This window comes from Ogataea haglerorum (genome assembly GCF_019207285.1).
Source record: "Ogataea haglerorum isolate 81-453-3 chromosome Unknown 81-453-3_NODE_11_length_416158_cov_97.210077, whole genome shotgun sequence".
Lineage (NCBI taxonomy): Eukaryota > Fungi > Ascomycota > Pichiomycetes > Pichiales > Pichiaceae > Ogataea > Ogataea haglerorum.
The window spans coordinates 1-22,938 of record NW_025065161.1 but is presented as its reverse complement, the minus strand read 5'-3'; the positions used below and the strand labels follow the sequence as shown (position 1 = coordinate 22,938).

General features: G+C 40.1%; 15 protein-coding genes across 15 annotated transcripts; 8 read left to right on the top strand and 7 right to left on the bottom strand.

The window, feature by feature from the left end:
* Window positions 1-94: 94 nt before the first annotated feature.
* Window positions 95-739, bottom strand: KL911_003875 (uncharacterized protein; the record flags this gene model as incomplete). Its single annotated transcript, XM_043199103.1, has 1 exon — window positions 95-739. The coding sequence occupies one exon, from the start codon at window positions 737-739 to the stop codon at window positions 95-97; it is 645 nt and encodes a 214-aa protein (XP_043053144.1).
* Window positions 740-938: 199 nt separating this feature from the next.
* On the bottom strand, window positions 939-3,881 carry KL911_003874 (uncharacterized protein; the record flags this gene model as incomplete). Its single annotated transcript, XM_043199102.1, has 1 exon — window positions 939-3,881. The coding sequence occupies one exon, from the start codon at window positions 3,879-3,881 to the stop codon at window positions 939-941; it is 2,943 nt and encodes a 980-aa protein (XP_043053143.1).
* Window positions 3,882-4,391: 510 nt separating this feature from the next.
* Window positions 4,392-5,894, top strand: KL911_003873 (uncharacterized protein; the record flags this gene model as incomplete). The annotated part of the gene is made up of 1 exon (XM_043199101.1): window positions 4,392-5,894. The coding sequence occupies one exon, from the start codon at window positions 4,392-4,394 to the stop codon at window positions 5,892-5,894; it is 1,503 nt and encodes a 500-aa protein (XP_043053142.1).
* A 508-nt stretch (window positions 5,895-6,402) lies between these two features.
* KL911_003872 (uncharacterized protein) lies at window positions 6,403-8,217 on the top strand (the record flags this gene model as incomplete). The annotated part of the gene is made up of 1 exon (XM_043199100.1): window positions 6,403-8,217. The coding sequence occupies one exon, from the start codon at window positions 6,403-6,405 to the stop codon at window positions 8,215-8,217; it is 1,815 nt and encodes a 604-aa protein (XP_043053141.1).
* A 440-nt stretch (window positions 8,218-8,657) lies between these two features.
* KL911_003871 (uncharacterized protein) lies at window positions 8,658-10,427 on the top strand (the record flags this gene model as incomplete). The annotated part of the gene is made up of 1 exon (XM_043199099.1): window positions 8,658-10,427. One exon carries the CDS (start codon window positions 8,658-8,660, stop codon window positions 10,425-10,427), a length of 1,770 nt encoding a protein of 589 aa, XP_043053140.1.
* A 141-nt stretch (window positions 10,428-10,568) lies between these two features.
* Window positions 10,569-11,531, top strand: KL911_003870 (uncharacterized protein; the record flags this gene model as incomplete). The annotated part of the gene is made up of 1 exon (XM_043199098.1): window positions 10,569-11,531. One exon carries the CDS (start codon window positions 10,569-10,571, stop codon window positions 11,529-11,531), a length of 963 nt encoding a protein of 320 aa, XP_043053139.1.
* A 13-nt stretch (window positions 11,532-11,544) lies between these two features.
* On the bottom strand, window positions 11,545-12,660 carry KL911_003869 (uncharacterized protein; the record flags this gene model as incomplete). The annotated part of the gene is made up of 1 exon (XM_043199096.1): window positions 11,545-12,660. One exon carries the CDS (start codon window positions 12,658-12,660, stop codon window positions 11,545-11,547), a length of 1,116 nt encoding a protein of 371 aa, XP_043053138.1.
* A 112-nt stretch (window positions 12,661-12,772) lies between these two features.
* KL911_003868 (uncharacterized protein) lies at window positions 12,773-13,993 on the bottom strand (the record flags this gene model as incomplete). The annotated part of the gene is made up of 1 exon (XM_043199095.1): window positions 12,773-13,993. One exon carries the CDS (start codon window positions 13,991-13,993, stop codon window positions 12,773-12,775), a length of 1,221 nt encoding a protein of 406 aa, XP_043053137.1.
* Window positions 13,994-14,327: 334 nt separating this feature from the next.
* Window positions 14,328-16,112, top strand: KL911_003867 (uncharacterized protein; the record flags this gene model as incomplete). The annotated part of the gene is made up of 1 exon (XM_043199094.1): window positions 14,328-16,112. The coding sequence occupies one exon, from the start codon at window positions 14,328-14,330 to the stop codon at window positions 16,110-16,112; it is 1,785 nt and encodes a 594-aa protein (XP_043053136.1).
* Window positions 16,113-16,144: 32 nt separating this feature from the next.
* Window positions 16,145-17,302, bottom strand: KL911_003866 (uncharacterized protein; the record flags this gene model as incomplete). Its single annotated transcript, XM_043199093.1, has 1 exon — window positions 16,145-17,302. The coding sequence occupies one exon, from the start codon at window positions 17,300-17,302 to the stop codon at window positions 16,145-16,147; it is 1,158 nt and encodes a 385-aa protein (XP_043053135.1).
* Window positions 17,303-17,615: 313 nt separating this feature from the next.
* Window positions 17,616-17,981, top strand: KL911_003865 (uncharacterized protein; the record flags this gene model as incomplete). Its single annotated transcript, XM_043199092.1, has 1 exon — window positions 17,616-17,981. One exon carries the CDS (start codon window positions 17,616-17,618, stop codon window positions 17,979-17,981), a length of 366 nt encoding a protein of 121 aa, XP_043053134.1.
* A 33-nt stretch (window positions 17,982-18,014) lies between these two features.
* On the bottom strand, window positions 18,015-19,496 carry KL911_003864 (uncharacterized protein; the record flags this gene model as incomplete). Its single annotated transcript, XM_043199091.1, has 1 exon — window positions 18,015-19,496. One exon carries the CDS (start codon window positions 19,494-19,496, stop codon window positions 18,015-18,017), a length of 1,482 nt encoding a protein of 493 aa, XP_043053133.1.
* A 203-nt stretch (window positions 19,497-19,699) lies between these two features.
* KL911_003863 (uncharacterized protein) lies at window positions 19,700-20,191 on the bottom strand (the record flags this gene model as incomplete). Its single annotated transcript, XM_043199090.1, has 1 exon — window positions 19,700-20,191. The coding sequence occupies one exon, from the start codon at window positions 20,189-20,191 to the stop codon at window positions 19,700-19,702; it is 492 nt and encodes a 163-aa protein (XP_043053132.1).
* Window positions 20,192-21,304: 1,113 nt separating this feature from the next.
* Window positions 21,305-22,191, top strand: KL911_003862 (uncharacterized protein; the record flags this gene model as incomplete). Its single annotated transcript, XM_043199089.1, has 2 exons — window positions 21,305-22,047; window positions 22,170-22,191. 2 exons carry the CDS (start codon window positions 21,305-21,307, stop codon window positions 22,189-22,191), a joined length of 765 nt encoding a protein of 254 aa, XP_043053131.1.
* Window positions 22,192-22,219: 28 nt separating this feature from the next.
* Window positions 22,220-22,938, top strand: KL911_003861 (uncharacterized protein; the record flags this gene model as incomplete). The annotated part of the gene is made up of 1 exon (XM_043199088.1): window positions 22,220-22,938. A coding segment is annotated over one exon (719 nt), but the record flags the coding sequence as incomplete, so codon positions are not given.

Genomic DNA, 22,938 nt, shown 5'->3' with positions numbered 1-22,938 from the left:
TTCAAGAAATGTGTAAGGATGTAAGTTACTGCAGTAAACGCTAGAATGACTAAATTTCGTTCACATTGACGTATCTTTTATACAGCGTTGAACCTTAAAGACAAATTCTGTAGGATGCATATCTTCCAGACGTCTCGGATCTTCTAATAATCTTGACAACCTGTCCACGGCGAAGACCCAGGTATCGAGCAACGGGGTCCTCTCTTTGAATTCGGGGTAGTTGAGATTCTTTTAGTCTATACCGAGCCAACAATTCCTTTTTCTCCTCGGTTGACAGCCTGATATGTTTGGGGACTAATTCGTGGTGGGTAATATTGACTATGATATCAGCTTCCTGAAATGTCTCAATAACGGCTGGCTCCGCAACTGCGATTGCTTTTGTGGCCGAAGGAGTCATATTTTGTTGGTAAATGAAAATTCCTGTAGCAAAATTCTTGTCTGCGATATGCTGGCAAAAATTCTTCATAGTGGTTATCCCAACAGAAGGCTCATCACAGAACTCAACCCATAATGGTCCCAAATCTCCATATTTCTCCGCAGCTTCTTGAGAAGCATTAGCCTGAAATGACATAAGTTTTCTCTGTGGCATTCCCATGGAATCGCATATCTTTTCTCTGAATTGGTCAAGAGAAATATCGATTTCCTCTTGTGTTATGTAGTACCCACGGTCTCTCACCATTTCCTTCACAGTTCTGTAAGCCCTCCATAATTGAGAGGTGGTTCGTTCAATGTCATCCATCTTTGGGCGTATGGTTTAGTAATGATTGACAAGGATCGGTGATATACTCTCAGCGAAGAAGCGCAATATTGAAGTATCCCAAACTGATACACACCCACTCTTTGACTAGAATACAAGAATGACCTTAGCTGACCAAGTTCACCGTAACAAAAAAAAAAAACTTTTAAAGATCATACATTATTTCCGGGTAACTAAAAGACTAGTCTTCAAAGCTGAACACTAATTCAGTATCTGCACTCGTTCTCCAAATTCGAGTCTTAACAGTAAGTAGAGTCATGCGAGGGTCTAGCTTCTGGCCTTTACACCATAATTGAATTCTCTTCTCTTGTAATGATTCCGGTAGCTTTTCTCTAACAAATTCACAGACTCTTGCAATTCGCAATTGTTGATAAGCATTTAGGCGGTGTGAATCAAACCCTTCCAAGCTTTCGGCATTGATCGACGGATGGGGAACAATTAGGAATACAATTTTAGGAGTATCTTTGACAGCGGCGTAACCAAATAACAAGTATTTGAGAGCCCATAAAGGCATTACTTTTTCCAGGATTGGATAGCAGCTCTCGATTTCTGACTTTCGGGAACTGAACAAAGCTTTGGTTTCCGTCATTCCCTTTTCACTTATGACTATGAGAACATCATTGGACTGCGAAACTTCAGGGTTATGATCAATGACGATTTTGGGCTTAAGCTGACCGGTAGCGATATAATTTTGCAATTCACTGTAGCTGTTAAGATTAGGTAATATGTCTGCCTCGGTTAAATTTTTCATTTGTTCAGCGGAAGACTCCTCATTGTTTGAGGCAGAAGCCGTGCTAGAAGAAGCAGCTTTGTACTTGCCAAAGAATTTCCGTTTCGCCTTTTCCTTGTCGTTGTCGGATGATTTCTCTCCAATGGAGTCGTTAACACTTGCCAGAGAGACCAGATTTTCTTTGTTAATAACTTTCGATAATACATTCGATGAAGCCGTGGAAGTACGTCGAATGCCGCTCTGATTGCAAGATAAATTCGCATTTCTCGTCTTGAGAGATTCTTTTTCATAATCAGCAAAACCAAGAAATAAAGATTTCAGTACCAACTTTCCAACGTTTAGCTTTGTAGATTCTGGATCGCTGTTTTCGTCGTAGTCAAATCTGAAATTTCTATATTCCGTCTCAAATTCGTCTAGGTAGATATCGCAGCTAGCAAAGTCAGACTCCTCCATAGTAATCACTAGTTTCCCTGCTTTCGCATGAGCACTGCACCACATTGGAAGAGATTCCATAGTTTGGATTTTTTGAATAAAATGATCAAATTGTGTATCAATGTCCATTTCAGTTGATTTGTTACCATGATCAGACAGATGTATCTCCTTCTTAAGTGAGCAGTCAATGACATCAAAAATGTACATCTTTCCACCATCATCCAAAGCGGCCACATGTCGGCGATTATTCAGCATTCTACATTTGATTATTCCATGTTTCCCACGCAATACCTCAATCGGTCTAGAATTATAAGGAACAACAGAAACATAACCATCTGGTAGTCTTTGAAAAACAATGTCTAAAGGTTTTTTCTCAAAGTTGTTCCGTATTGTATTGTGAATCGGATCCTCGTAATCGTCATTGGTAATAAATTCAAAGCTTGGACCCCCGTTTAAATTGACGAAATATGACTCTCGTCCATCGTCCACTTCGGATTCGGTTTCTGAATCGTTCACAGTCAGATTTCTCAAGCCGCTGGCGGATAAAGAGCCCCCAACTTCAAAAGTGGGTCTGTGCAATTTCATCTGTGACTTTAAAGCATCATCGATATAATCCAAACTCTCACTTGAGAATTGACTGGCTATATCAAGATTCTCAGCACGTGTGGTTTCGATTGAGTTTCGATTCGTCATGTTCAACATCGACAAATTTCTGTTGAGCTTGATACCTTGGTAAAGTAATAATTTGTCTGTCTTGGGAATCGTCCAATCAGTTATGAATCCCAAATCACTAGTTGCACTAGAAGCCCATATAGAATTGCTGGAACCTGTAATACTAAGAACTCCTGCTTTATCAAACTGCTCATTTCGATTAGAACTCATTCCAGAGTAAGAATTCAAATCTGCAACTGTGGTAGCTATACCAAGACTTTGATTCATTCGAGAGTTTAAGTAATTCTCGTTGAAAATATCAAAGTCAGACAAGTTGGATGATCGGAGATCCGTCTTCATTAGAAGACCGTTCTTGTCACCCGAATAAAAAATGTCAAAGTCTGATTGCTCCTTGGGCACATAAAGCGACCAAACAGATGATTCGTGTATGTCTAGATTCCTCATTATCCTGTTCGTCCTCAAGTCCCATAGCTTTATCGTCGCGTCAGATGATCCAGAAAGTATTCCTCGGTCCTTGAGGCATAGACTGCGAACAGCGTCTGTATGACCAATGAATGATCTCACTGGTTTTATCATAGTCCGTTTGTCAAATAAGTAAATAGTCTGCGAGGGACCTCCAGAAACTATCATGTTTCCGTGACAGGCAAGTGCATACACAGACCTGTTCTCTTCTGTGCTCGTGAAAAATGCCGATTCTTCTTGTTTCGCTATATCCCAAAGTCTAATGGATCTATCAAGACCACCTGATACAAGCTCTTTTTTATTGAAATCCATTGTCTTGACATAGTCATTGTGAAACCCAACAGTTGAAATAACATTTGTCTCATAATTCCAAAGTCTCACTGCAGAATCATGCGAACAAGATGCCACTAAAGAAGTTTGTGGAAGGACACACATATCGGTAATCCAGTCTAAGTGCATTTGTGCCGACTTTTTCATTTTGTAGCAGGATTTTTGAGGTCTAATGTGGTCCATTCCTCGGCGAATACTCTCCTCAAGTGACATAATGACTGGTTCATTGGTAAGATTATTCTTGATAAAAGATTTGACTTCAGGTGCGGTGAGGTTCAATTGATCAAAGTCGTCATAATCTGGATCCAATTTTAACTCTTCAGTGGGAAAATGCATCAAAATCATGCCATCTCTCCCACCCGAAAACAGGATCTCTCTGTCCACATCATATTGAAGTGAATTTACACCCAAAGAATGAGTAGTAGAAGTATCTGAGTCGATGACAGTTGTGTCTAAAATGTAGCTGATAGTGTATTTGGAGTCCTTAAGTGGATGCATTGTGTCAGACTTCGTAAATTTGACAACTTTTTTCTAGCACATAGATTATTGACTAAAATGCGCACGTCGTCTTAGCTAGTTGAGTTGAAAGGCACGAACTTCAATTTGAAATATCATGCATCCAATCTTATGTAAACAAACACATCGAGCAACAATTTTTCAGTATTTGTTGCCACCCCACCAAGTGACTTTTCTGTATGTCGTGGGAAGCTCCAAGTGTGATGCAGCAAAAAAACCGAGCCTTCCCGATAAATTTTGGGGTGACACAGAACGATCTCCATTATTCTACCGTATTTATTATAGTTGACCTGCTAGGGTTATTAACTAGCTCATAGTTTTAATCGTTCCGGGAGACTTTGAGCAGCGCAATCTCAGTTGGACTATTTTTAAGCATAGGTAGTGAATCTCCAGGAAGGCACCCACGATCATTTATATTTGATTGTTAGTCGCGATCGCACAATTGTCAGTTTCCTTGACTACAAAAGTATAGAAGCTTGAGTTTGATTCATAATGGGTAATGCACCAGCGAAGGAAGCACGCTCTCCATCAGGATCCTTTTCAAAAGACAACGTTGTGTCGTCCAAGTCTTTCGTCGGGTTGTCTAAAAGAAAGAAAGAAAGAGATAGGGAGAAACGAAGGCAGAAGGAACAGCATATGCTGGATCTCATAGTCCGCTATCAGGAGAACGTAGACGGAGGCTACCTAGCGCCATATGGAAACTATAAAGATGGTCTGAACTACAAAACAGACGTTGTTCGAGAATTGATAATTGAGAGAAAATTGGCTCCATTTTATACACCATTGGAAGATTTTGACGAAAGCTGGACGGACGGCGAACTTCTCAGCCGTCTCAAGCGCCTTAACTTACATGCCCCAACAACTGAGTTGCTTTTAGATGAAGATGAAGATCCAGATGATCATAAAATACACCAAAGTGCTAGTTCCATGCGAAGAAAAGAACACAAGGCATTCAAGCGTCATCTTTCCGAGATGTCGATAAAGTTTCAGCGAGATGCAGAGTCTCGTTTCAGTAGAGACAGATCAGTGAGTGAGAGCGGGATCAAAACTTATCCAAACATTCCCTCAGACGACCTTCTTTTGACGCTATACCGGAATGCTATCGAATGTCCAATATGCTTTCTTTATTACCCTCCCAACCTTAATCTGTCGCGATGTTGTGTTCAACCAATATGTACCGAATGTTTTGTTCAACTGAAACGTTTGGACCCACATCCGCCTCACGACGAGGGAGTTGCTCCTAATGCTTCCACGGAACCGGAGAAATTAGCTGATGAGCTTATTAGCGAGCCCGTGAACTGTCCTTTCTGTGCGATGTCTGATTTTGGTGTAACGTACTCACCACCTAACCTATGGACTGGTATTGGTGGAAGACCACCAAGAGACTTCAACCTTATACCGCAAGTGATTCACGAAGATCCGAACACGCCTCAGGGTGGTAGTCGCTCTTCCGACTGTCAAAGGAAAGCTTCTCTTAGCTATGCAATGACAAAGTCACATTCTGCATCAGGCACTCCACCCAAAAAGTCTACCTGTTTATCGGAATATAGGACGAACCAAGGTCAAAAGAGTTTTGAGGACTCCGGATCCATGAAGTCTAAGAATAGTGATGACGGTTTTCATATTAAAAACGCCGAAGGCTCCGACCCTGCACGGAGAAGAAGAGGTTCTCTGCCTGCGAAGGCGCCTGGAGTAATTACAGTGGACCTCATCCATCCTGATTGGGAACAAAAATTACTGAATGCGAAGTCGAAACTTGCAAGAAGATCTGCTGCTGCTACTGCTTTGCATGCGTCGTCTTTGATATATGACCGAGATGACTCTCACCACACATATACGAGCAGGTTCGAAAGTTCGTACCGGAGAAGCGACAGTTCAAATGGGAATGATCACAATAATCATACAAGTATTGAGGAGCGAATGATAGAAGAAGCTCTCAAATTGTCATTGCTTGACGAAGAAGAAAGAAAACTGAAGGAGCGTTTGAAGAGATAATGGCCAGTTGATGATTGACGCGTTGTTGAGAATGAAGCTACGATACATCATATGTTTTACTAAGTATTTAAGAATCGAATTTTGTACACTATGTGGTGTTTGATATTTTGTGATCGTGAAATCAAGGCAATAAACCTCGACCTGAAAATTACCCGTAATCCTGGATCTGCGCCCTTGATACACATCTCAATTGTTACCACCATTGAATGGCATTATTTTGCGGATTTCATGTAGTCATCATTTCGTGAAGAGATTATAAAATGATGACGTAAGGAAATTTTTGGCTCACTACTATAGTAAAACTTCATTTATAATCGATGAATAAAATATTAATTTAAAAGTTACACCTTTTTAACAAATTTTCGGCTTCTCGAGTACTTCTTGACAATCCACACTTTTATTTCAATCTGCTGCTGAATTCTCTAGTAGCGCTCTTATTTTTTTAGCTGAAGGTCGGTAGGTGCTTTAGACAAAATCCCAACTTCTAGCGAGTGATCATCAATGGAAAATGGAACCCAATTCAATATGGGACATATACATGTCAGCCAAGAATATATTGCCACTCTATCCTAGAATTGAGAACAGAAATTTGAGAGAAGAGAACTTGAAATTACAACAGCAGCTTCGTGCTAAGCCAAGTGATGGAAGTCAGATACAGGTTAACGGAAATTCTCTTACTCCGTGTTCGAACTCCCATGTTTCGTCTTCACCTGTAGTAATGAAAAATTATCAAAGTTTTAGTTGCAAGCAAGAGCTTGAAAAGACTGCAGTGGAAGACAGGTATTCATCGGATAGCAATATGAGCACTTCGAATTTGATAACACCGCCAAGTGACCTTCAAACTAGCGTTCAACCTGCAGCTTCTTCTCCAACTACGAATTCAAATTTTGTCACACCTGTATCTATGTCCGAAAGCCCCAAAAGTCTGCAAAATAAGAAAGCAAGGGAACTAAACGATATGCTACAGCTGAATTTAGATGACTTGTTGGTCCTTAAGAACGACAAAACACTTTTGTGTGAACATGATCCTCAACTATTTAAGAACTATAACGGGAAACTTTCTAACAATTTAAACCAGCTTAAGTCATCCCCGTCTGTTTCATCTCAGAATATGACCGTATTTTCACAAAATTCAGAAGCTTTAGGAAGGAATCCTTTTGCTTCAAAGTCGCAATCTTCCAATAATGATTGGGATAGTTCAATTTCTTTAGCATCCAAACCTAAAAATATCAGCGTGATCAGGGAGACACATGATAGTCAACAGAGTCATTCGGATAGAATCTCTGTGACTCCTCCATCGAAGCCTCTCTCCAAGTGTTTCAATTGTGGCACTACTAAAACCCCTCTTTGGCGGAGAGACTCTCAGGGCAATACTCTCTGTAATGCATGTGGCTTGTTCCAAAAACTTCACGGAACAATGAGGCCCCTATCACTAAAGACCGACATCATCAAGAAGCGAAATTCGAAGCGGCAGTCCTTTAGTCAAATTCAGCAGGGTGGTATCTTCAACAAGCAGTTTGGCATGAGTCCTTCGACCACGACAACGCAGCAAAAATTGCTTTTCCAAGGTAATTCACAAACTTTGAGCAATCCCGAGGTACTTGGATCATTTCAAACAAACCTTCACCCTAGTATAGCTGCCAATCAAAGCGTGCTTATGTCTCAAAACTTCTCTGATTCACCGAACTATATTCAGAGGCCAAATATGGATACATCATACGACAATCAAAGTTTTCCTCATTTTGGATCGCAACCAGGGCATTTCTATCATTTAGGAGGAAACAGACAAGCAGTGCCCCCAGTGAACAACAGTCGGTCAAGAAATGTTCCAATTCTTCCCAAACCGTCAAATCGATTACCGCAATCACTTTCAAATCCAAATACTCCATTAGCAACCACTCCTATCGCACCTCAATCTCCAACAGGTTATTCTCCGACAAACTCAGGATCTGTCCCAAACTCTGTTAGTCATTCCCAACCTCAAGATATACCACGATTCAAGAGGCTCAAATCAAGGAGTTGTCTGTCTGCTGTATCAGATACATCCTCTCCTCCTTCAGCACCCATGCGTTCTAACTTTTCCTCTCGACAAGGGTCCTTCCCCAAGAATCTTTATCACGACATTCAAGCTAAACGAGGGATTATTAGTCAGGAAATGATTACGGGTGATGCGTCTGTGCGCATGAATTCTGTGGTGGATGGCGATATCAATTTTGGACGATCTAAATTTCACAAAAACGGATCTTATGATCCGTCTCTCGTTGACTCCAAAGATGAAAGTTGCACGTTCAAAGATCTTGATTGGTTGAAGTTTGATGTTTAATGATCCTTTTGATGTTTTGCTAATACAAACTCACGATGGTTATCTATGTCTTGGAGGCCTGTTTTTTTTGATGGCTAAGCTATTAAGGACAGAATCCTGATTTGCTATTTACGCTTTGGGTCTTGACGCTCGTTGTTCATGCTTTGCCCATGTATATTCCCTTCGTCTTGTATCTGTAATGGATATGGATCAACTACTTTTGTTCCTTGTCTATTAGTGAGAGCAACGTCCATATATCTACTCTTTAGCTGGTCTCTGAGCGCTTATTTGCAGACAGTTATAGATCAAAAAATCCCGATTGCTAACGTTTTATTTTTTTTTTTTTTGGCTTCTTCTGTTTGGACGGTATCGACACTGAAAGAGTTCTTGAAGGCTCTAACAATTGAAACTCTCAACAGATTGATGTTAACTATTCTCTACGATTCAATAGATATTTTGAGATGTTCCAAAATACATTTGGGCTAAATGCAAGCAATAGAGGTAATCAACATAGTAGTACGAATTTAACACCTTCAGGTTCAGATTGGACACAAAATAATGGAATTCTTGTGGAGATTACAGGTTGGACAAATGCTGATGAAAAGGATTTGTCATCTTTCATTCATAGGAAGACGAAAATCAATATTAGGCTCATCTATGCGGACCGTACAACTGGAATTTTGAAAGCTTCGGTGAAAACAGATGGAGATGCAAACACCTTGAGCAAATGCAATGGTATCCGCTTTGCAGGCAACACTCTAAGAATCAAGATTCTCTCCTCTTCGGGTAACATATCGGCCGCAGGGGGTAATAGCACTTTGGTATTAATCAAATCTGCTCTTTCTTCAAGGTATGACTCCACGTCTAGACTACTTAATTTGGATGGCATACGCAATGATGCTAACCCTGAGCTGCGTGAAGTTCTTGCAAACTCTCAAACTGCATCAAAATTCTTTTTAGCGATGTTGAAGATCGCTCTTAAAGAAGAATATGAGATTGACTCGTTGAATTTGTCCAACAATAATCTAGGTAACAATTCAAGAGATCTCATCGAAATGGCAATTTCTTTACCAGGCTTGAAAAACTTGGCATTATCTAATAACAACATCACCAAGCTTGACACCCTCGAAAAATTGAAGAATAAGTTGCCTCACTTACGGGAACTATGGATAACAGGTAACCCGATTGATAATCCTACATCTACAGGGGAAATCATCAAAATTTTCCCCCGTCTGATCATACTGAATGGGTTACCGGTAAGAGACGAAAGCAAACTTTCAAAACTGCTCTCTTTTCCTATTCCGAATCAAAGTTTGTTTTTTGAGTCGTCAGATTTACAAAGAGTCGCAATAGAATTCATTACGACTTATCTCAGGTTATGGGACCATGATCGCACGAGCCTAGTTAGCCTATTCTCTCCAGAATCTCAATTTTCTTACCATTTTGACACCACTCATATTGTGGATGCTCCTATAGGTTCCATAGAATCTAAGGCAGTCAGGGTGCCACATTCTGTCGCCAGTTCTTGGGGTTCATATATATCTAATTCAAGAAATCTGATGCGAGTCTCTGGACTCAGGCCCCGGCTGTCTAAAGTATTCAAAGGTGGAGAACAAATTAAGCAAGCCTTTCGATCATTACCTGGAACCAAGCATGAACTTCAAGAAAATCCCCAAAACTACTCTATTGAGGTTGTTTCAGTGCCTGTTTTGAATGCCATGCAAATATCAATTCATGGTGGGTTTCAGGAAGTTTCGCCTCCTGTCGCTACCGGTAAAGAATCTAGTACCAGGCAGGGGGGTCGATTTGGAGCCCCGAATGCAAATACTCGTTCCTCTTTGGAGAAACGCTCTTTTGATCGGTCACTAATGGTGATAGCTGGTCCTAATGGATCTTATATCGTGGCTTCTGACATGTTACTGCTCAAGCCATTTTCGGGTTTAGGCGCTTGGTTCCCAAAGTCTCCTCTGGAGGCAACTCCATCTTTCTCTGATTCCTCGAATGGACATGTGCTGGCAAATGCAGTGGAACCAATTTCAATTCCTTCAGACATCGCAGCGAACTTGAACCTGTCACAGCAGCAAGTTTTATGCAAGGTAATGACGGAGACGAACTTGGTTTTACAATACTCTTTATTACTTTGTGAGCAAAGTAACTGGGATTACGGTACAGCTCTGATGAACTTCCAAAATTCCAGATCTCAAATTCCAGGGGAAGCTTTTCAATCATAATCGATTTATATATTCTTTCCCATGCGTGCACATAAGAAAGAAAATACAGTGGGTGAAAATGAACATAAATTTTAACTCATTACATTTTCGTAAACAGTTCAGTTTATTTGAACGCTAAAGAATCATTGAACACAATGGGCGATGAGCGTTCTTGACTTTTACTCAGAAGACATAGTAGCGGGTGAAGAACCTGAAATTCTGGAAACTTCAAATCCAATATGCTTTGACGAATCGTCTTATTCTTCTGAAATTATTCATCCATGTGTGTCATCAGGTACTACGGCTTATACACCTGATCAAGAAAATTTATCAGAACTTGAACGTCGGCTACAGTTTACACAGTCGGAACGCTACGACGGAAGTAGACCAATCATTCCTGATGAGTGCACATTAATTGTGGATGAATTCCTATACAAATTACGCGAACGCGTAACCTCTTCAAAATTTGAAAGTGACTTGGAAGACTGGACTTTGATCATTGAAACCCTGAAAGAAAAAAGCCGTTCACTTCGCAACGCCTATGAGACAAAGCATAATCGCCTTCCCGAAGATGAGCCTGAATTAAATTTGAATGTTGATTCAGAGACCACTTCGAGAATTTTTCTGTTACTGGAAAAAGTGCAAATGCTGGAAAAATTGACAGGAATTGTAAGCAGACCAATTGAAAATGGTAGCATACAATTGCAGCTTAATGTTCTGAATCAAAAAATTGAAGCTCTGATGTCTTACATGTCCCAGCAAAGCAAAAATGTGTCTAGCAAAGTAACAACGGATAGCTTGTTCTCGATCGAACGAGATAGCTCCTTGCTTCAAAAGATCGAATATCTGTATGAGAGGTATGCATCATTGCGCATATCTAATTTGGAGAGAGTCAATGCTCAGTTAAAATCCATTGGTTTGGTGGCAAATTCTATTGCCCCTTCATGCGACTTTCTCAACAATTTAGGCAATGAGCTCAATACGATGCAACGACAAATAACAAATTGGGAAAGCAAGCTTTCTGATTTAGAAGAATACATGGCCGAAAGCCGCAAAATAAACTGGGAAAATCAATCTCAAGTAGATATATGGATAAAAAAACTAGAGAAAGAGCTACACAAATAATTAGTTCATAGTTTCATTTTGTCACTATCGTTACCACATCCTGATCATGGACTAAATGGTTTAGACCACATTTTTGGGGAGCCACTCCAAATTTCGATGATGAGCCCCAAACCAGAGCATACTTAAAGTTGTCTTTTAAATCTTTGTGAATTGAATTGCAAACATCCTCAATTGTGGACTGATTGCGGACAACAAGTGGCTCGGAAAAATCAGGTCTTGCATTCCTTCGCTTTGTATAGAGCCTCAAAAGATCTAAACGGTACCATATTTCCTCAACTACATCCTCAATTGAAAGTTCCATCTCACAAGACATCACTGTGGTATTTGGCTCGCGCGCAATTCTGTCCACTTCCTCCAGCGAAACGGCATCAATCTTATTGTAGACGTAAAGACAAGGTGTATAAACCACATGCTTCTCATTAATCACATCAATCAAATCATCTACAGTGACATCCTTATCCTTCAATGTAACGTCCGCATTGTGTATTCTATATTCCTTCAGTATAGAGGAGACAAGCTTTTCATCTAAGTGAGATGGTGGGTTTAACGAGATTAGTTTTATACCGCCCGACTGTTTGTACTTTATTGTAATCTCAGGCTTACTTTTGTTCAACCTGATCCCAATGGCTTCAAGTTCCCTTTCAAGATTCTCGCGTTGATCAGGGCCTTTCGTTGCATCAAGGACCATCAGAATTAAATCTGCAGTCTTCGCGGTTGAAACTACTTGCCTTCCTCTACCTTTTCCCTCACTCGCTCCTTTGATTATTCCAGGCAAGTCCACAATTTGAATCTCAGCTCCTTCATAATGTAAAACACCAGGAACAGAAGTCAACGTGGTGAATTCGTATGCTGCGGCTGCTGACTGGGTTTTTGTAACTTTTGATAAGAAAGATGATTTCCCCACGGATGGATAACCAATCAAACAGACTCGGGCATCTCCACTTTTGCTTACCTCGAATCCTTGGCCTTTACTGCCCTGGCTGGAAGAACTGTCTGGATCCAAAAGCATTCTTCTGTATTTTGCTAATTTTCCTTTTAAGAGCCCCAGATGATACTCAGTTGCTTTATTTTTTTGAGTTCTCGACATTTCATCTTGGATTTCCTTAATCTTCTCGGATATAGTCACCATTTTGTGTGGTTGAAAGTCTCCGACGTACTGAGTATTACTAGTAGGCTTGCTTAAAAATTGTGCGTAAAAAAAAATAAAAATTACCTCTCTAAATGCCACTTTTCATCTATAATTACTTACAACCGGAAGCCCTCTTTTGAAGCCACCTCTTGTTGATATTGTCCGGTGTCTCAAGACATTCCCTCTGTTCAATTCGTGTATAAGAATGCTTCCTTGACGCGCTACAGTTACTTGAACCATGATTTTGCCTTTCTTCACTAGGTTCGATGACATGTTTCATCGTGGTAACGATAGCGTATTTTGCTTTCAGATCTCTCCACATCTGGTCAAACTTCGCAAATTGTATTCTGTCTGAAGTAAGAGACTTTGACCATACGACATTGCTGTCAAACTCGCAATCATACAAAACCAAAGGAAGAGGACTGGCAATTGTGTAATTAGGACGGCTTGGAAAGAGTTTAACGTCAAGAAGCTTTCTTACTATTTCAGGTTCTTCTAGTTCTTGGCCCACCAAAATCAGAATAGACATCATGGATCTCACCTGATGCCAAAGAAATGCTGATCCCTTGAGATTGAAAACGTAAGTGTTCGGTCCCAAATCGGTTCTTTCTATCGACGAGGATATAATTTTCCGTCTGTAGTTAACAATCTGTTTGGATCCGTCTACCTTGCAGAAGTTACGGAAATCGTGTTCACCAACGAAATAAGATGCAGCCTTTTGCATCATCTCAATATTCAGATTCGCTTGCTCAAAGAAATATTTGTAATGTCTGGAGAGACAGGAAAATCGAGCATCAAACCCTTCTGGTGGTCTTAAACAAATCGAATGGATTCTTATGTCTTCGGGGAGAACCTTGTTCAGAATTTTCACATAGTCAAGCTCTTTTACGTCGTTGAGGGGATCTGTCATCTCGTCTTCGGTCAAATTCGACCTAATAGTTAAAGAAATCACCTGATTCATTGCGCTCACACCTTTGTCAGTCCTACCACATCTGCTAAAATCACATTCAGTCGGGTCCAAGTTGGAGATCAGCTTTGTTTTCTCTAAAGCTTTCAATATAAACAGTTCTACCGTTGGGACATTGGATGTATCATTTTGATAAGCGAGTCCATGATAATTCCAACCAAGATACGAAAATTTGAGGGCTATTCTTCGCCGATTATACTTAGAAAAGTCGAAATCCCTCCGCGGCTTTTTAGCGTTTTTCGAAACTTGATCACAACTTGGAATTCGATGAATAGATTTATTTTGGTTAGCCCCTGACTCATATTCTTGTAATCGTTTAATCAATGCATCCTTGGTCCACTCACTGTAATCCTGCATCTCAGACATCCGAAATGCTACACAAGTATGAAAGCGGTCTTGTTGGGAAAATATTAGTTTTGATATTTGGCGATATTTGCTGAAAGAGCTGAATCTATTCATGTGACGAAGAGCTCAAAAAGAAAACTAGTGACTTTTTCCGCCTGAATCTACTACTTTAGATCCTTTGCATATGAAGACCCTCCTAAATTTTGACGATGTCACCTTTTCCTTTTTCACTCTTACTGAGATGAGAGACCTTCCAGGGAAAAAAAACATAAAAATAAACGCAAAAAAATTATATAAAAAAAAAGATGAAATCTCACTCCCTTCTAGAATAGTTTTCTTTTAATTGGTTTCCTCCATGGCAGCAGAAAATAGACTGAGCTGGGACTCCTTGTCTTACAAATTACTTCCTTGGCTTCGGGAGGCTTTGATCTCGAGAGGATACCAAAGTATGACTCCTGTTCAGGCCTCAGTAATCCCTTTGTTTTCGGGAAACAAAGATGTTGTGGTACAAGCTGTGACGGGCTCCGGTAAAACATTGGCATTTGTTATCCCAGTACTGGAGATTCTATGTCGTTACCTACGTGAAGAATCAGCATTCAAGAGAGGTCATTTTGGATCCTTAATCATATGTCCAACTAAAGAGCTGGCATTTCAGATCGAAGCGGTCATTAATAATCTTGTTGAATTTTCCCCTGACGAAAACTGTAAACTAAAAGCTCAATCTGTGCTTGGGGGTGTGGGATCTGTATCTACGGATGTACAAAATTTCTTGAAAACCCGGGCACAAATTATCATCGCGACTCCAGGGAGGGTATTGGAATTTTTACAACAGTCTATGGTGAAATCATCTAGTTGTCAAGTATTGGTTTTGGATGAGGCTGATCGATTAATTGATCACGATTTCAATGCAGAAATGTCTTCAATTGCCAAAATTCTGCCTCGACAGAAAAGAGTTGGATTGTTTTCTGCAACAATGTCTGCAGCTATTGATGATGTGTTTAAGCTTGGAATGTCCAACCCTGTTCGTATCACTGTGAAATCTGATCACTTAAGCCAAAAGCTTGTGCCCTCGAAGCTGAAATTATTCTATAGTATCGTACCAGCCGATGAGAAAATAGGGTTTCTTTTCCATGTGCTGGAATCTTACCAATTCAAGAGGGCTATCGTTTATTTTCCCACATGTGTCTGTGTTTCTTACTTTTACATGCTGCTGAATCATCTCTTGTCCTGTTTGAGCAGTTACAAAGGTATAAAATTACACTCCTTACATGGAAAGCTGCAGTTGGAAACTAGGATAAAAACGCTGTCTCATTTTTCGGGGCTTTCAGATTGTAAGAACGTTCTGCTCAGTACAGATGTCGCGGCTCGAGGCTTAGATATACCTGATGTCGATTTAGTTATACAACTGGATCCTCCCACAGACCCTGACGTGTTTGTTCACAGATGTGGTCGGGCGGGACGCGCCGGGAAACCTGGTACCGCTATGGTATTCTTGACTCCAGGTCTTGAAGAAAATTATGTCGATTTCATGAGTTTGAGGAACATAGAATTACAAGATCTAGGCCAAAACAATTACAGCCCTCAAACTTATGAATTTATCCATACGGAATCACGTGCCTGGTTACTCGCAGATAGAGCTAGACATGACAAAGCGACGAAAGCGTTTGTAACTTACATTCGACATTACTCGAAACATTCTGCTTCGTCTATATTCAGACTTTCTGCTTTGGACTATTGGAAGCTCGCGAAAGGGTTTTCTCTCCTCAGATTTCCCAAGATGCCAGAGAATAGGTTTATCCATGATTTTCCTGACGGGGGATTCATTGATAAATGTGTGGATTCTGAGCGGTATTTGAACCTGAAAACTTTGAAGGAAAACGAAAAATTACACCAGGTTTGTCCGTCTTCGAAAGTATTAGATAGAAAAGCACAAAAGGAACAAAATTCACCTTGGAGCAAGAAATCAAAGTCCAATTTTAAGGAAAGGCAGTCGTCATCAAGCAAGGAACCAAAGAAAAAGGAACGGCTACTACTACCAGAAGATGAAATTCAGGAAACGCACGATGACTGGAAGGATCTCGTGAGATCCAATAAGAGACGAAAGGCCAGCGAAATTACCGGGTTTTTTAATGACTTATGATAAAAGGTTGTTTATGAATAAATAAGCTGATACTAAGTGTTTATAATATCCCTTAAATCTGAAGGGACATCGTATTTGAGAGCTTCTTTCCAAAATTTAGACAAATGCCTGATACCTGAATCGCAGGCAATAAAAACGATGGTATCCCCTTTTTTTGCTTTCTTAAAGGCTATTCTAGCGGACGCTACTGCATTTACGCAAGAACTCGATCCCAAAAAGAGACCTTCATTCTCCATGAGATAGCGAGCCATTAAAAGCGCCTCTTTGTCGATGACCTTTTCTGCCGCGTCAATATAAATTTCGCCCTGTGAGAAGTTCTTAGTGATTCTGTTTAGTCCAATACCTTCCACTAAAGTGTCAACTTGATGCCTTCTTCTGGTTCCTTCTTTCTCTACAGTGTCATACATGATACCATATTCAACTCTGTTGAAGAGGCCGGATCCTTGGGGATCTGCTAAGATTGTCTTAATTGAGTTATTCTTTTGTTTGAAGAACATCGAGCACCCTGCAATTGTGCCACCCGTTCCTGCACCCGAAACGAAAAAGTTCAACTTTCCTTCAGTTTGCTCCCATATCTCTTTTGCGGTCGTTTCATAATGAACCCTCCAGTTGCACTCATTCTCGAATTGATCTGCAAATACAGCGTTAATATTGGAACTGGAGTCATTAGTGACTGCATCAGCTGCATTTTTTGCTGCATTTACGTATTGATTTGGATCGACGATGGATGCTGGTTTCACTTTTTCAATTACTGCTCCATACATTTGTAGGAGATTCACCTTCTCATCTGAAGTGTCATCAGGCAAGCATATATGCGCTGTGTAGCCCATAGATTTACAAAGCATAGCTATTGAAATGCCCGTAGACCCTGAAGTCCCTTCAAAAATGACGTCGCCCTTGTTGGGTCTAATCAGATTTCGCTCTTCAAAATCTTTAATAATGGCTAAAGCAACTCTATCTTTGGATGATCCTCCTGGATTGCATAATTCCATTTTTGCATATACCTCACAGCCTGTAGCCTCTGAAAGTGAGCGTATTTTGAGAAGAGGTGTATCGCCTATCAAGTCTGCCAAACATTCTGCTTTTTCTCTCTTTCCTTTGAACCTTTTGAGACTGCGCAGCCATGAAGAGAAGGCTATAACTAGGGATATAATCAATGCTGCGTGAATCCCTCTATAAATTTGAGACATTTTAATCCAGCTACTCTTGAATTTTGTACTCGTGAGGATTTTATTGACTCTTAAATTTAGTTCGATAAATTATTGTTGGTAGAAGATGCCTTCTTTGAAAGAATTCGATTTTTTAGAGTCCTTTAAAAGATGTTTGCTGCTTGTTCACATCAAGATATATGAGCTCTACAACAGCTTTGATCTAACAAAACAGTTGCTGGCTTCGAATTGGTCCAAATGTATAACACTAATATTTACTTATTTGTTCATCGCAATCATTACTCATCAAATACTCATGCTAATTGGATACCATCTGGGACTAATATCAAAACATATGGATGTATTCGCCGAAACTCCCACCCATTGCTCACATGTATATGTGTCAGTCAATTTTATCCAAAGTAATGATATTTTGAAAAGGGAGCTGCTCAGTCGGCCTATAGTATACTATATCGAATTCGGCCCTGATGATTATGAAGACGCGGATCTAGGAACGACGCTTGGGTTTCTACGCGGGAAAGTGGCGGCACTTTTGCGAGAGAACGAGTTTTTGGCTAAGCATAATCAAAAGCTGAACTATCTTCAGGGTGATAGATTGGATCTCTTTAAGAAAAAGCGCTTATTGACTCAAGATAGAGAATTCCTCTGTAATATGGATGTTAACACAGGCGATACGTTAACCTGTATCGCTCAAATCTAGCAATTATTAATTTGGTTGTGAATCCTTAACAATTCAGAACTCCAACTCTTCCCTCTTTGGCATTGTCGACAATCTCAAGTATGGAGAAAGCTCGCCAGACATATCTATATCATTTGGAGCTTCATTTATTTGATTTTCTCCAGTAAGAGTTGCCTTGGAATAACCTGTTTCATTGTTTGTTCTGCTTCCTCCATGCGCAGGTCTCAACCAGTTATAGTTTCCTGCGTAGATTTCAAATAGTCCTAATCCAAAATTTCTTATCACTTGTAACAATAACACCATCAAACAAAGCAAAATTGCGGTAGTTATAACTCCAAAAGCAACAACTGATTGCCTTCCAGGTATGCCTTGGCTTGCTGAATGATATCGAAGATACAATCTCACAATTTTGAATATTATAAATCCCAACCCAACGGTACAGCACAATGAAAAAAACGCGGAGGTTATCTTCTTTTCCCTTGACGTGGAGTAATCAGCGCCAAAAATAACAAACACTGAAAGGACTAGAGCAGCCAGTGTCAAACGGAATTCTGCATCTGATTTGTTCGGTGCTATAATCACGGCTTGAAGAAAGTATCCCGGTGCAAAAAATAAAGCCAACAACAAGGCATCCCGGTGTAAATTGAACACTGTATTGGCATAGATCATTTTGCGACTGTTGCCAATCGCTTCTCCCGTAAATTTTTGAAACTTGTCTTTCAATTTTAACCCAATAGCTAATTGAATTACACATACCGAGCAGGCGAGGATGATCACCGCAATTGATAGGTTTTTGATGTGAACTTTTGCAGCAGCCGTCCCAGACCCAAAGGCATCAAATGTTGATGTAAACAGTTGACTATATGTTGCAAAACTAGTGATTGTCGTATTGATCTCGTTATACTGAATGCCTGCATAAATTGCCATTGCCGCTAGAAATAAAATGGAAGATGCCAAGTGGTATACGTTCCTAGTATAGAGAATAATGAAGGTGGTCAAAATCTGATAAAGTTCTGCATAGATATAAAGTGCTAAGTATGCACCCATAGCATATCTCTTTTGTTTGAGATAGGATCTATAATACCCGTAAATGGCTAAGATTGGGTTGAAGTCGTCATTATTTGACTCTATCAGCCTGAAACTGCTGAAAAACAATGCACATATAGTGCACTCAAGTGCAAGAATTACAATGGCAGATATGGAAGAAGCAAAGAGAAACAGCTTTATCCATGCATTATCGTTGTCTACCACGTTTTCACGGAATTTTCTCCAAAATGTCTTTTCCAATTCTTTCTCTATATTGTGTTCTTTTGGGCCATCAAATGCCATATTCTTCTCTGGAGCTTGCAAGCCTGTAAAGGAATAATTGTCCACGGATTCTCGTGCATTAAGAGACCCCATATTCGATGCCGGACGTGACCTTGAGCCTGATCGCGAAGTCGAAGTAGAGCTTCGGCCCGAGCCCAAAAAGGATCTGCTTCCTGATCTGTTTGACCTTGTTTGACTAGCACTTCGGATACTTCTCAAAGTGTTCATTTAATTAATGAGCCAAGAGAAGGGAATGAAAAGATCGGTGATGGATTTAGAGCTTTAAATATTTTGATTATAGACCAAAAGTTACGCTATGGGTTGAAGCAACCAGGGCAAGGGATAATTTTAGTTCGTGAGTCCATTTGTGATACCAGACAATGATATTGCCAGATAGTCACGTTATTGTTTCAGTCGAAGTCAAGGAAAGTTTAGCGCTTTTTGCGACTCAATCGAGCCTTTGTAATTTTCGAAGAGTCATCACTTTTACGTTCTGATTTCTGATGTTGATATCGTAGAGATCGTGTTTTACTTATAAGATTAATCGGGTCATTTTCCAGCAATGTGTTGTCAATACCGTTTGCAGGTTCCTTGATTGAAAAATCTGATGAGTTATGTCGAACATAAGTTTGTTCTTCTATGTTTGTTTGTTTGCTTCGTTGGATTGGAAGTTTGCTAAGATGATCATTCTTTTTGCAACTATTTTCACCGCTTGACTGATGTTCAACAGGATTTTTGTACATCCAATCAATCCGTAACGATTTAGGTTGATTGAATTTCACGGGCATTTCGTTATTGGCATCTTTGTGAACGGTATCTTCTCTTCTCTTCAAAAGCAGCTCGCGCTCTTTTTCCCATACCTTGGTTCTATTCTTCAACAGCCTCGGATTCCAAGACTTTTTGAGGTTAAGGTCGGAAACCATTGGTAAGAATTTTGTTTGTCTAAATGAGAAAGTGAAAAAAAAAAATGGCGATCCTTCAAATCAGACAGCTTGCTTGTTGAACATCTATCTTTACAAAGAATTGTTTGTCAAATGGAGAAGAACAGACTTTTAACAAGAAAAGCTACCAGGTAGTAAAAAGAAGGCGGAAAAATTTGACATCCATATGTTTGAGCGAATATGTAGAAATTAGATTATCAAGAATATAAAGCGGACTCCACTCTAGAATCCATGTATTTTTATGTTTTTCTTTTGAAGACCAAGTTGCTGGATCAAAAATTCCATTACTTTCAATCTCTGATCTCCCTGTAACTGAATCACCTCCCCTAAATCGTCATCTTTGACAATGTTCCCGTTACAGGCAAAATCTTTCTTTAACACTTTCAGAATCCTCTTCAAGTCGTACTCTTCCGGAACCCCTTGAACAGTTGTTAATGTTTTTCTTCCGTTCCTCTGCTGAATGCGAATATGGATGTAATTTGTAGGTTGAGTTTCAGCGTCTCCAGTATCAGCAAAAGGATCTGTCTGTTAGCCAATCAGTAAAATGTAAAGCCTTCAAGATTCAAAGGTGGAAGGACACCAGGTACAAATCACTTACCAAATGATTTGAGGTTTTCAATGGAGCTCATTAATTAGTTTGCACTGTAAGGTGTTAATAAAGTTTATGTACTCAAAAAATTTTCCGGTTTCTGGAATTCTCAATCAGTCTTACGGTTTATCAGATAACATATTTTGTTATGTAAGCCACACTACATACCACTTCAATGCTTTTTAGCAAGCATTTTTGTGTTTTCGCGTACACTAGAATATTTAGCTACAAAAATTTGACATAGACGCTGGCTTTCGGAGCCTACTGTTCTTGGACAATGCTTGTTAGCGCTTTAAACGATGATCCGCGACTCAAGCGAGTAATGACCTAATGAATCTTGCCGGTAAATACTTATCCTTAGGTAAATGCAGCAGCTTAACGTACAAAAATGATCGCCTCTTTTTTTTTGCTTTTGAACACCTAATAATAACTAATCACCAATAAAATAAAATAAAATAAAATTAAGCTCTCCTATTTATATCACCGTTAAAAAGCGAATACAAACTATGCTCAGTTTCGGGGGTCATTCCAATTTGGACATTCAAACAAGCTTGAAAAAGGCATGCACTGCCGACTCGGCTGCTCCGAAAAGAAAACATGTTAGAGCCTGCATCGTGTATACTTGGGATCATAAGTCGTCTCGGGAGTTTTGGCATTGTCTTAAGTTATTACCAATTCAGTCAAACGATACTCAAATTTTCAAGACACTGATAGTCATTCACAAGGTCCTGCAAGAAGGTCACCCTACTTGCCTGATAGGAGGGTACAAAAACATCAATTGGCTTGAAAGTCTCGGGCGATTCTCCAACAATGATACGACTGCGGGTCACACAAAATTAATCAGGGAATACGTTTTCTACCTAGAGCAGAAGCTGAGATTTCATCACGATCATCGAGGTTTCAACGGAATGTTTGAGTATGAAGAGTATGTCTCATTGAGAACTGTTAGTGACCCCAATGAAGGGTTTGAGTCCATTATGGATCTACTATCTTTGCAAGATTCTTTGGATAACTTGCAGAGGGTCATATTTTCTTTTATACGCCATACTTCGGATATATCAGAGTACGTTATCAGTTCATTGGTTCCGATCATCGCAGAATCATACGGAATTTACAAGTTTTTGATTTCAATGTTAAGAGCTCTATACAGGTCTTCAGAATCGGATGAAGTGATAGCTCCTTTGAAAGATCGATTTGATGCTCAACACCACCGTTTATTTGAATTTTATGCTGATTGCTCTTCCATCAAGTATCTCACAACTCTTATTACAATTCCAAGATTACCGCCAAGCCCCCCAAGACTTCAAGACGAAGATGATTCTCATGAGGTCCCCTCAGCCAAAGAAATTGCCTCAACTAACAACTCCGAAGAATCCAATGCACCGCGTTCTAGTATCATTCAGTCTCAGCCGACAGGAGCAATGGTTGACTCCTTTGTGAGACAGCAACAAGAATTGGAAGAACAGCAAAGACAGGCTGAAGAGAGGAGGCAGGCGGAACTTCTTGAGCAACAGATGCTCCAGAGGGACCAAGCGCGTTTCTGGGAGGAACAGCAAAGGCAACAAGCAGTGTCTCAAGAGCTCGCTCAGAGTCAGTTATTGGCTGACCAAATGCAACGGCAAGCTCAAGGGAAGCTGGCTGAGTTGGAACAAGATTTGTTGACGCTAGGGGGCCAGCATGAGAGAGACCAATTGATGCTGGAGCAATACGATCAGAGAGTAAAAGTTCTGGAAAACGAGTTGAGGATCATGACCCAAACAGCCGAAGAACAGTTAGCAGTTAAGAACTCGCAGTGCTCTCATTTGGAGGAACAGGTTCAGTACTGGAAAAATAAATATGAATCACTGGCCAAATTGTATTCCCAACTCAGACAAGAGCATTTGAATCTTTTGGGAAAGTTTAAGATCGTGCAACAAAAGGCTGCATCAGCTCAAGAAGCTATAGAAAAACGAGAGAAATTGGAGAAAGATTTGAAAGCGAAAAACATCGAATTGGCAGACTTGATTAAGGAAAGAGATCGTGCAAGACTTGATCTGGCTAGGACAAAAGGATATGATTCCGAGCAAGTTCAACTGCTCAAGACACAGCTGAGGGAGATGGAGTCGAAACTAAAGTCAGTCGAAGAAACACATTCCCGGAA